Raw genomic sequence first — 12,597 nt, forward strand, 5'->3', positions numbered from 1 at the left:
AGCACCATCAGAATGCAGCACAATATTAAGGCAACCAGTCCTAAAAATCGGTTTAGTTCCAAACCTGGGCATCATAAATCATCGTAAATCATAAAGTTCATAAACCAACTGCTTGTCTATACGCTCAAACTCGGTAAAAAGCAAACCAAAGATGCTTTAAGCATACGCTTTGTGTACTGCCTGGTTGTGAACAACCAGTATAGCCCAGACCTTCATGGGCTTCTACTGGGCTGCTCCAGCAGAGGGTTGCTGGCACATCCCAGCAGACCACATGCTTAGACAGCTCCGGCACAATTCATCTCTTCGGATGCATCTCAACCACACTCAGTATGGCACGCCAATGAAAGACAGCTGCTGTGAAAAACGTCTTACGCAATAAACAACGCGATTGAGACTTTCAAAGAAATTCACCAGATCATATTTCACCTTCTAATAAAATTGGCTTCTACGGTAAGAGTAACACACAGTAGAGTTATGTTGCATTGGTTCCATATAATAAAACAAAATTGCGCATTTTGTTACTAATCCATTAGGCTAATCTATTGAAGTCTGGGCGTATAGCTCTGAATGAAATTCTTCTCATCTAAGACAAGTCCTCTCTAGTAAGCACAAATGAGTGACAGGGTTTGTAACCCTCTTTATAGTGCTTAGCTGCATCCTCACTGTGGAAGCTGGCTACAACGAAGCTTGTTTTTGCTCTGTTTAGCATTACATGCGTGTCAGTGCACGTGAGGATGTTTCCCACTTTAAGACATGCTGCTAACCTGACATATGAGGAGTCTGTCACATGTACACGCATTTAACAAAGCTTGTATTATTCCTTCCACTCTGCCTGTCACTTTCTTTCCACCTAACTCTCGCTCTCGCTCTGCTGTGGAGAGGCTGGGGTGTCACTCTCTGAAAGGGACCGCTCTGACGTCAATGGCATTCTTCTCATGCTTAGCGCGACACCAAACACCCGCCTGAGTGAGACCGCTGGCTCCGCAGATGGTGGGGCTGCATGGAAATCCTGGACTGGATCGGTGAAGAGGTATTTCGGGGCTGCTGTCACACCAGGACGTTAGCCACATCAGTGCTCTGTGCCGTGTGCAGCAGTGGCTTATGTTTAAAGAGTCTTAATGTTAGAACTGCATTCGGCTCTTTGGAAAGGGTCACTATTATTGGACGTCGCCATGAACAGAAATTCAAAACACAGTTTTGCCGCGTCTAAGGTACATGTATGCATTTTTTCCATAATATGTTATTTGGAGGAAGGTTTTCCCTTGAAATAGCTCATTTCTTGGACGCCTCTCTTCTTAGTCCCGTGTGGAATGTTTGAGAAAGAGCCTGTTTTGGTCCTTACGATGTAAACCACTTAAAGGCAGCTAAATTAGTATCCCAGTGTTATCATGTTAAACACTCGTCATGACACTTGATCATAAACATTTGTTAATACTCCTAATCATTAATCACAGATCTGCTGGTTGACTGGCACCCGTTTCTATCATGATATTTAAGTGAACAGAGTCTTAGATGAGATCTTGTCTTTCATCTGCAATAGCACAGCCATCACCAATTTACAAGCTGCACCAGATAGTTCACTGATTAATTAAATGGAGAGAATTTGATTGGTTGCTCATACTAAGAAAAGCAAATGTCTGATTGGCATAAAGCCTCCGCCTTTTCATCTTATAGAAACTATGGAGTAAAGTTTTTTTTCTAGGCACGTCCACGGCAGTGAGTCCCTGCTGCCGAACTAATGAGCAGTTTTGATTAGTTCCACTCTCGGGTAGAAAAGTGCCCTACAGTAGCCGAGAATATGTGAATAGGGGTATGTTTTTTATTTTACTTTATTTATGAAATATGTTTCTGTTATGTTTTCTGCCCACTTTTTTGTTATCTTTCTCTGAATGGTTACACGGGCCTGACTCCAACCACTGCTACGTTCCATGATTATGGTGCGTTGCTGGGACCTCACACACGCATACAAAACTCGTGTAACCAGAACAGAACTCTGCAGTTACCAAAATGCTAATAGTTCCGCAGTGGGAATGAGCTCCGAGCATTCCCAGGACTGAGCACAGTGAGGACTGAGCATGAGATGAGGTCTGCTTGGTGTGCAGGCTTTGGCAGCGTGCCACGTGGAGCGCGGTGATATGGCGCGCGTGCAGGCGCGTTGCAGGCAGTGGTCTGATAAACTGCGGGTGGCTGTCCTGCTGAGACACTGCAGCACTGCATCCTGAACTGCATGCCTCCCTGAAACCGCACGTCGTCCTCCACCCGTATGCCCACCGGTTTTAGAAGCCAAGTCTGAACCGCTGGTCGCCTTACTGCACATCGTTCAGCGCAGCCTGAGGCGGACTATGGCCCTTTAACTAACTTGCACATACACAGTATACACACACACACACACACACACACACACACAGGAAGTCTGACAGAATTTCCAAGGATAATATGAAGATACTGCACCTGTGTAGGAGGTCTTTGTGATGGGTGGAGGATTACACATGGGTGATCTCCTGACGGGACAGAAACACCAGCAATTACGATGCTTTCAGTTAGAGAGGGCACAGCAAAACATAAATCAAACCAAAACAAACGCACATTTGCGTCTCATGTTCTCTGGCTTCAGAGCCAACAGGAGTCAAATCACAGTCACGCCGGATGTCAAACACTTACACGTGCCTACGTTCACTTGGAAAACGTGTATAGGGGCTAAGCCATCGATGAGAAGCTTCCTCCACAGTCACACTGCTAACTTAAACTCATCTTCTCCCTTCTCTGCTTTCTGAGTCATTATCAAAACTGCGACTGTCTGACACGTTTCTGACACGCCGATACACAGAACGTCCTGCTGCTCCAGGACTCTGGACGGGTCAATCGACTTACTTGTTGGAGGATCTTTCCTGTTGTACATTTGTTAGCGCTGAAAAATTGTTCCGCACAGTTCTTAAGCTAGCAAGGACCTGCATGGTGAGGAGACAGACAGTCATCAGGCTATAAGTACTGCGGAAAACAAAAAGGTTGATATTGGCATGAATGTGAGAGTGTATTTTTAAGGTAAGTACCAATGAGAAACAAAATAAATTGGAGTCCTGTTAGCAGTAGTTTGAAATGTTTCAGTCGACTACGTTCACACCAAACCTATGAAGCTATGACTTCTTGACAGATTTACAACGCTGGACAGAAGATCAGTGGCACCGACTTACCTGTGCAAAAGGGGTTACAATCATGTCATCTCCATGTCTGCAGAGTGAGAGAAACAGTGGACAGTTAATGAATCCAATGCACCATAAACTCTTGGTTATAATCACATGGGATTATTTTTAAATGGCAAAGAAACACACATCCTACTGGATGACTGCTGCTGTGTGTGTGCTCCCTGGGTGACTGACGCCGTGTGGGTGCTCCCTGGGTGACTGACTGACGCCGTGTGGGTGCTCCCTGGGTGACTGACTGACGCCGTGTGGGTGCTCCCTGGGTGACTGACTGACGCCGTGTGGGTGCTCCCTGGGTGACTGACTGACGCCATGTGGGTGCTCCCTGGGTGACTGACTGACGCCGTGTGGGTGCTCCCTGGGTGACTGACTGACGCCGTGTGGGTGCTCCCTGGGTGACTGACTGACGCCGTGTGGGTGCTCCCTGGGTGACTGACTGACGCCGTGTGGGTGCTCCCTGGGTGACTGACTGACGCCGTGTGGGTGCTCCCTGGGTGACTGAGGCCGTGTGGGTGCTCCCTGGGTGACTGAGGCCGTGTGGGTGCTCCCTGGGTGACTGACGCCGTGTGGGTGCTCCCTGGGTGACTGACTGACGCCGTGTGGGTGCTCCCTGGGTGACTGACTGACGCCGTGTGGGTGCTCCCTGGGTGACTGACTGACGCCGTGTGGGTGCTCCCTGGGTGACTGACTGACGCCGTGTGGGTGCTCCCTGGGTGACTGACTGACGCCGTGTGGGTGCTCCCTGGGTGACTGAGGCCGTGTGGGTGCTCCCTGGGTGACTGAGGCCGTGTGGGTGCTCCCTGGGTGACTGAGGCCGTGTGGGTGCTCCCTGGGTGACTGACGCCGTGTGGGTGCTCCCTGGGTGACTGACGCCGTGTGGGTGTTTCTCTTACATGTCACTGGCGATGGATGAGTTTCTGGACATGGACTTGGGTGAGAGGTCATAGTCGCTGTCGGATCGGTAGAGGAAGGACTCCCTCCGTTGGCTGTGCACCAAGTTGGCCTGCAGGATGAGGCCTGAACCCGGACTGGCCATCGGGTCCAGGGGACTGCGCCCAGACGATGTGCCATTATCCACATCAAAACTGCAACAACAACACAAGCAGAAGACACCAGTCAGAGGTGAAGACACCAGTCAGAGCTGAAGACACCAGTCAGAGGTGAAGACACCAGTCAGAGAAGAAACACGTGTACCTGTAAACTCCACAAATAACAGAAAACAATAGGCCAAGGAGCAGGCAGGAGACAAACCCACAGAAGAAGTGAACAGTTTCAGTCAACCCACAGTACAAAACTCACAATACACAAACGACAATACAAAACCACTACACAACTCATAGTACAAAACCCACAGTACAAAATGAGCCTGACTATGTGGGCCCTACACAGGTCATTTCATTAACTTTCTATTTTTAGCAAAGCTGCAGGTGTGGTAATGGCAATATGTGTGAGCCAAATATGGCATAAAAGTCCCTATAGACCTTTTCCTAGACACACTCATATATGGTACAGTCCCAGGGAAACCGAGCAGTGCTGACAGTTCTAGTGAGGAAGCCATAATCAAAACTAAAGTTACGTTCCTATGTAACCAAATATTGTGGGAGATGTCAGCACTGTTATGTTTACTGATTTTTAATAGATAGGCTTCTCTAAACCAAAACACATTGCCTCACAACCACCTTGTGTCTCCCTGATGATCCCCCTCACCATGGCTACCAGGGCTGGGCTAGCCCATAATATCCAGGGAGTATTAGCACAATCCCAAAGTTCCTGGGATTCCCTCGGGCTTGACGTAGAGCCCAATGTGGCATGATGTCTCTCCGCCTCCCGCTGACCTCAATGCCAGACCTCAGGCCTGTTGCCACAGGGATTAGCGCGCAGGACAACACAGGCTGCGAATGGCTAATGCCGACTAATCCTCTCGGCCCCGGGCGCCGGACGAAGGCCGTGCGGGACGCTCTGCGCCATATCGGCACTGAGAAAACAAAACACGGGATCTAAGAGCTGACGGGCCGGCTCATTGGCTGTTATGGGCGGGTGCAGCAAAGGCCCTCGGAAGATCTGCTGGAGGACACGTCAAAGAGCTACTGGTCTCTAGGCATGTCCCCGTGGAGTCCATGCAGTCTGACGCTACAGCTTACGCAAGACCCTTCATCTGCATGCAGGACCAATGAATTGCTCCTTGTCTGTGTGTGTGTGTGTGTGTGTGTGTGTGTAAATCAAATAAATAAGCAGCTTTGTTATCAGTGATGGCGCGTATGTGAAATATGTTTAGGTGCTATAGCATGTCCCTGCCTGAACACAGTGTGCTAAAAAACAAAAACACTTTGCACACTGGATGCAGATTATCAGCACACATCTGCCTTAAAATCACCACATCTAACAGTTTAATCACTAAAGTTGAACATTTGGGTTTATATTTCCGTTCAGATGATTATTTATTATTTACCGTTTTCTTAAAAGGAAGCCTCCATTAACCTCAGGGAAACTAGAGAGAGGATTTTTACCCACAGAAAAGCTACCAAACTTAAAAGTGATCCATTATCATGTATACTTCAATGTATTCAACCTAAATTATTGAGCCAGCAATACTGTCTATAAATGAAATACTATAACTATGGAAACATCAGTTATAAACAAGAGTAAAAGTGTTTTAAAGGGATACACCCCTACTGGACTATCAATTCCTTAAATACCACCCGCATGAAACATTTCAATAGAAGCAATAATTTGAGTAAAGATCCCGCAGGAGAAAGTTTTCACCCTAAAGCCCTAAACTGAAGCCTTCAGAGTACACATCAGGGTGGGCCTTTAAAGCCAAGAACTGGTAGTTTGGGTTGTAGCAAAATATGAAAGAGGCCAGGCGCTCTCTCTCCCCCTCTCCTCTGGTATCCTCCCTCTCTCTTTCTCTCTCTCTCTCTCTCTCCTCTGGTATCCTCCCTCTCTCTCTCTCTCTCTCTCTCTCTCTCTCCTCTGGTATCCTCCCTCTCTCTCTCTCTCTCTCCTCTGGTATCCTCCCTCTCTCTCTCTCTCTCTCTCTCTCTCTCTCTCTCCCCCTCTCCTCTGGTATCCTCCCTCTCTCTCTCTCTCTCTCTCTCTCTCTCTCTCTCTCTCTCTCTCTCTCTCTCTCTCCTCTGGTATCCTCTCTCTCTCTCTCTCTCTCTCTCTCTCTCTCCTCTGGTATCCTCCCTCTCTCTCTCTCTCTCTCTCTCTCTCTCCTCTGGTATCCTCCCTCTCTCTCTCTCTCTCTCTCTCTCTCCCCCTCTCCTCTGGTATCCTCCCTCTCTCTCTCTCTCTCTCTCTCTCTCTCTCTCTCTCTCTCCTCTGGTATCCTCCCTCTCTCTCTCTCTCTCTCTCCTCTGGTATCCTCCCTCTCTCTCTCTCTCTCTCTCTCTCTCCCCACTGGTATGTTTCAGCTTGAAGTGAGCAATAAGTAACAGACTCCATCTGATCCTTGACCAAAGATTACTGCAAGCTAAAATTTGACACACACACACACACACACACATGCACGCGCACACACACACACACACACACACACACACATGCACGCGCGCACGCACACATGCACGCGCGCACGCACACACACGCACGCACGCGCACACACACGCACACAAAACCACACATATACGTAATACAAAACCACACATATAAACACTGACACACACCCACATCCACAGGCTCATTTGCCCATAAACACAGCACTGCTTGTTCTATGGGTGCGATCACCTTGCGCTCTCTCTCTCTGATATACACAAATGCAGACAATAACAAGCAAAATTATTTCATTACAGTGCTGTCTAAGCCTGACATACACCATGTTACACTGTGTAGACTGCTTCTTTCATTATGATGCTAAAACTTAAATTCTAATTTATGAGAATGGCCATGATGGGATGTAGACTATTTATGGGAAACTAAAGGATAGTGACTAGTGGGTGAGGCTAGGAGGTCACTCACTTTACTATCTATGTATTCAGCAGCAAATGTGTGTGACAGCGTGCATCTGACCTGAGCCTGATGCCAACCTGAGGTGAAACACAAGTTCTGGGATGTTACAGTAATTAACATGTATGGGTAGTTACAGTAATAGAGCCTTGTATTCTTTGAACCCAGACAGCAGCTGCTACAACGGATGACTTTTTGATATTATTTTTTATGTTTGTTTTTGTCTTTTTGTTTGTTTCTTTAAAAACAAACCAAAATAAAACACCACAAATAAACAAATACTATAACAGTAACTTCGGAGATGAGAAGTGTAACACAAATCACTGTTTTTGTCAGAGACTAGCCAATAAAATGTAAAAGTATAACTTTGCACAAAGATAAGCTTTAAAAACGGTTACTCTGACAAATACAAACCTTGGTCAAACGACTGCACTGTGTTTCTGCTCTGCACTCGTGTAGGTCTATAAGCTAGACTGGTCCTTCCTGCCAGGTTCACTGAACTGAGTCATTTAGCCTTAAGCAGTGCTGCTCAGAACCACATCATTATTCATTAGGACCAGTATGCAAATGAGCTGGGAGGGGCCAAGGGAGCACGGGGCATTACTAGGCAGTGGACAACACTACCCCACCCACTTCTCATTTTGGATCCCGAGGGCAGGAAACAGGGAAGAAACATGCCGAGCGAACACGGGACACGGGCCACTCCCAAAACTTTACAGCTTGCTAAGGCTGAGAGGAACAGAAGAACACAACATCCTTTCATAACCCCTTCACAGTCACGGTTCGAATATGATGCCAAGTCATATTCGGTTGAATGTACAAATCAGAAAATCAGGAAGTGAACAGCTCCGAGTCAACACCCTGGGTCCGCATTGGCTGGCGATCACTTGCAGTCTCGGCTGCGTGCGAAGGGGCTGGCAGGGGAAGACCATCGACGCTCCAAAAATGCCACAGAGGCTGAGGGCTCATGCACACTTACATACTGGCACCAGTCCACCAACACATGCAGTCAGTGATACCTCAGCATAGCGCGCGGGGTGTGACTCATACAAACACACCCCTGATCTAGGATCAGATGCCTAGAAGGAGTCTGCCTCTGGTTATCTGAGAAATACCTAACGGTCCAGGACGGAACTACAGAATTACATTCATTCAGGACCACGCCCGTCATGCACACGTATGAAACATGTGGGTCTGCTTAAACCTTTTCAAAAGTCATTATTTTACCCTGTTGCTGCGTCTAGTGCAACGCCTGCCAATTTCTCTCACTGGCATGAACATTTCTGTTGTCATTTTTGTTTATTTATTACTGATCCTTAAACTCTGGATTTACTGAGCTGAGCAGAGTGCAGAGCGAAGCACAAGCAGGTGTGTTACTGGAGAACACTCATGTTTACCGAGCTGAAAGACTTCATTGATAATGAAGACATAGTATTCCATGGAGTTGGTGGTGGACACACAGCCACACACACACACACACACACACACACACACACACACACACACACACAGAGCACTCCAAAACAAGTTGACAACTTAATACCATGCGATGCTATAATAGCGCAATAGTTTAGAGTAACTGGCAACGCCCATAAGCCACGTTGTCTAAACTCCAGAACAGGAAGATAAGGAGCAAGATGGGACAGGCAAGTAAGGCCAGTCTCCACCGACAGGACGAAAATACCACCCACCCAGTCGCAGCGCTCACACAGACGCCTGGGAGGGCTGAGAAACTCACACACACACACACACACACACACACACACACACATACACACATACACACACACACATACACACACACACACACACACACCTGTGGCATAGTTCACCCTTACAACATTAGCATCTGTCAAACAATTAACCATTAACTGCACAGGACAGAGTAAACACTCCGTAAACTGACAGTGAGTTCTGCAGTTCACCTTCGAAACTGTCAAAAGTGAACACAATCGTAGACAGTCCATAGACGCTCAGTACAGAGTATGCATATGCTTATATAAGAGAAAGAATGTAGCACAAATAGAGCAACGGGGGGGGGGGGGCTAATCTGACAATGTCAGGAATCCAGAAAAAATTCCAGGAAAAAAAGAGGAGCAGGGAATGTTTTTAAGTGTGAGTGACCTGACCCTGGAGGAAGTAGCCAGGTATGAAAAACGTTGAACAGAAGAGAATGCAGACAGCTGACGGAGGCAAGATAAGAAAGCAACAACAAAACAGCTGAAAGAGCAAAGTGAGGGAGAAGAACTTCGCAGGACGCTGCATAAAAAAAGCCCCAAACACAGGAAGTTTCCGGTTTACCCTTCAGCACCCTTCAGAGAGCTGGCGGAGCAGGATCGAGGCTTCAGCACAATGCTCATGGTGGTCGCTTGTGTTCCCGCACTACACAGCGCCTGGGTTCAGTCCTCACATGCCCCCCCCCCACGCACCTAGCACAGGCGCGCGGAGAGAAGCCGGTCTGGGCTCACTGCCTGCGCACTGGGGCAGCACTCCTACACTGCCACCCCTCACCAGAGCAGCCCAACAGCACCTTCTGCCCACCCACCCTTCCTGTGAGAGAGGATCCATCCAATCTGATCTCTCTCTCTCTCTCTCTCTCTCTCTCTCTCTCTCGCTTCCTCTCACTCTCTCCGCCTCTGTCTCTCTCCCTCTCCCCCTTTCTCGCTTAGAGAGTAAGTGTATTGTTTTTCTGTTGTCATGGTACTGCAGTCCACTGTGTGTGTGTGTGTGTGTGTGTGTGTGTGTGTGTGTGTCGCAGGGTAAAGGCGGGGGGCGGGTGTTGTTTCAGTAGCCAGAGCAAGGAGACTGTGCGAATGAGCAGGATCTGTGTGTGAAAGCTCTCACATGTCCACTTCAAATATGGACACTGCAGAGACAGAGCAATATGTGTGATGAGAAGTGGCCATAGTAGTGTGAGCGCAGAGTGAAGCTGCTTGCCCCACACCACACAAAACTACTGTCGCTCCCCGAGCCGAACACTCTCACTGAACAGTGTTTGCGTCATCTCAAAGACGCAGGAGACCCCCTTCACTGACCTGCGTTGCCGAGTCTGTCTGTGCGCCGCTCGAAGACAGCCACGCCTCCCTGTGGTTTCAGATGGAGATTTCAAAACCCTCTACTGCTCACTTTCTACACTAACACCTCACTTGCAGCACGTGTTGCCTCGTGTTCTGTCGTTAATCGTTAGCCAAGCTTCCGATTTCACACACTGTCAAGACACGTCTGACCATGTCTGACCAGGACTTGTTCCTCCATGCACCAACACGATGCCCCCCCCGCTGGCCTTGTGTCTCCTCTAAGCCCCTGTGACCATTAAGAGCCTTTAGGGAAAACCCTCATCTACAGTCCACCTGTGTCACCCAGCCTGCTCACCAGCATGCAGTGATGTTTACCCACGATGTCCTGCCATTCAGCGCTGGGTCAGCATCTGATCGCAGCTGTTCTGATGTAACAGTTGTTTAAGCTGCTGTATTGTAGTAGGAAACCAGTATCAGGTGAGCTCATCCCCAAACCCAAACTGGTATCAACCCCAAACCCAGGTCACTGCACCTGAGACCTGTTTTCTAGTAACATGGTGACCATATTATGTCATAACATGCTAACTATGCGATGCCATAGTTAAAAACAATAAAAACCATATTATTAAACTCAGAGTTAGCCTGAAGGCTAAATTCTTGAATACTGTACAGAGTGTAAATGTAACAAATACACAATAAATGTCCCAAAACTCCAATAAAGCCGCCTGGATTCTGCACAATTATTGTGAATACACGTATCAAAGCTTGTAGGCAACTGTATGAGCAAAGCACTCATCTGACAGGTGCCATACAATATCGCCCTCTAGTGTTTCAATAAGGGAATAGCTTCTACAAATTACTATCACATGAATTAATTTAACATAAACTGCTTTGTCCTAAAACAAATGTCAGACAGAAATTGGGTCTCTTTCCCTAACTAAACTTTATTTAAACAAACAATACAAAGATATGTAGATATCTTTAGTTTGTAATGGCGAAGTGCACGTTTCTGCGCGTGTGTCTGTTTGCATTCACTCAGTGTGAACGTTACTGTCCTTTAGCAGTGTATCAGCAGTGTCGTCTGTGAGCACGCGTGACTGTGTGTACCTGTGAGACTTGAAGTAGAGTTTCCTCTTCTTGCCTTTAGGAGAGTTCATACTGGGAGCTAGTTGCCATGCCACGCCACCAGGCTACAGGAGAAGGCGTGAGAGGTGTTGGGCGCTAGCATACTCTGCCAAGGCTACAGGTCCCTTGCAAAGACCCAGATTCCTATGAGATCCCCATCCACGTCACGGTCCCTCCACCTCCCTTATAATCCCTGCAAATCCCAATCTGGGTTTTCCCTTCCTGACGCAAAAGACTCTGCTGGCTACTAAAGAAGCCCAGAGAAGCAGAACCATCTGCTGAAATATTCCAGAAGAGTTGCATCACACCACTGGGACTGACTGAAGCAGGAAAAAAGCCAAATCTGTTTGCTTTGACCTTGGTTTGTATCGCCATCAAGTCAGGACACTTCATGCCAACTTCCTCGAAACACACTACAATTAAAAAGCTCCTAGACAAAAAATAACCATTAATTTACATTATTCAGCTGACACTTTTATCCAAAGCAACTTACAACTATGATGGAACACAACTTGAGAATTAAGGGCCTTGCTCAGGGGCCCAACAGTGATAACTTCATAGTGGTGTGGCTTGAACCCACAACCTTCAGATTACAAGTCCCCATCTGACACAAGTTCCTTCTAAGAGTTGTTTGTAAGGAAACAGATTAAGCATTTATGTACTAGGCCAACAGTGATCCTTAGTTTAAAACGCCTTTTGTAAGGATGCAGATTAAACACTCATGTACTAGGCCAACAGTGATCCTTAGTTTAAAACGCCTTTTGTAAGGATGCAGATTAAACACTTATGTACTAGGCCAACAGTGATCCTTAGTTTAAAACACCTTTCTCTTTGACCTCTGTGGGGTGATCCAGCTGGGCTCAGTTCAAGAATGAAAAGCTCCCGTGAAGTGAGCGCGGTCATCAGTGACCAGTGTCACGTGAGGCGAGCCTCCTCAACACAGCAAATCTATTACAGGCAGGCGTGTAACTGACCCTTTTGGCCTGGCAGGTCTACGACAAACTCTCCCAGGTGAGTGTCAGATAGGGATCGTGCCCGGGTGGCACCATAACAACAAGATATTATGACTGCATTCATACACGACACATTTCTACTAATTGTTCTGCAGTGTGTATAATTTAGAGAAAATTGTGCATGAAAAAAATGAGTAATTTGGGAAAACAAAGAATCAGTGAGATGACTAAGGGTTGGAATGCACGACTCTGACAAATCACATGTGAGAACATGCGTGTGAACGTCTCATGTGCAGCCAGACCCAGATCAGAGGGTGTGGGCTTAACAGGTGCCAGAGACTAGCAAACAGGCTC

The 12,597-nt window shown here is 47.4% G+C and overlaps 1 protein-coding gene across 12 annotated transcripts in view; it reads right to left on the reverse strand.

Moving 5' to 3' along the window:
* Window positions 1–12,597, reverse strand: part of pde4d (phosphodiesterase 4D, cAMP-specific) — a 106,395-nt gene that overhangs the window by 15,581 nt on the left and 78,217 nt on the right. For 9 of the 12 annotated variants that reach the window (XR_014119954.1, XM_081707843.1, XM_035521852.2 and 6 more), the window contains 4 exons: window positions 4,094–4,285; window positions 3,192–3,228; window positions 2,872–2,948; window positions 2,452–2,501 (listed from right to left, as the gene is read on the reverse strand). Coding sequence is in view for 11 of the 12 variants with exons in the window: in XM_081707843.1 (XP_081563969.1) it covers window positions 2,452–2,501; window positions 2,872–2,948; window positions 3,192–3,228; window positions 4,094–4,285 (356 nt within the window). In the remaining variant the exon portion in view is untranslated. Of the gene's footprint in view, window positions 1–2,451; window positions 2,502–2,871; window positions 2,949–3,191; window positions 3,229–4,093; window positions 4,286–9,449; window positions 9,725–10,183; window positions 10,206–11,272; window positions 11,419–12,597 lie in introns of those variants that run through there. The other 3 variants (XM_081707845.1, XM_081707847.1, XM_035521854.2) reach the window with 3 other exon arrangements.

Source organism: Electrophorus electricus, chromosome 25, assembly GCF_041902795.1.
Source record: "Electrophorus electricus isolate QZ-2024a chromosome 25, ASM4190279v1, whole genome shotgun sequence".
NCBI lineage: Eukaryota > Metazoa > Chordata > Actinopteri > Gymnotiformes > Gymnotidae > Electrophorus > Electrophorus electricus.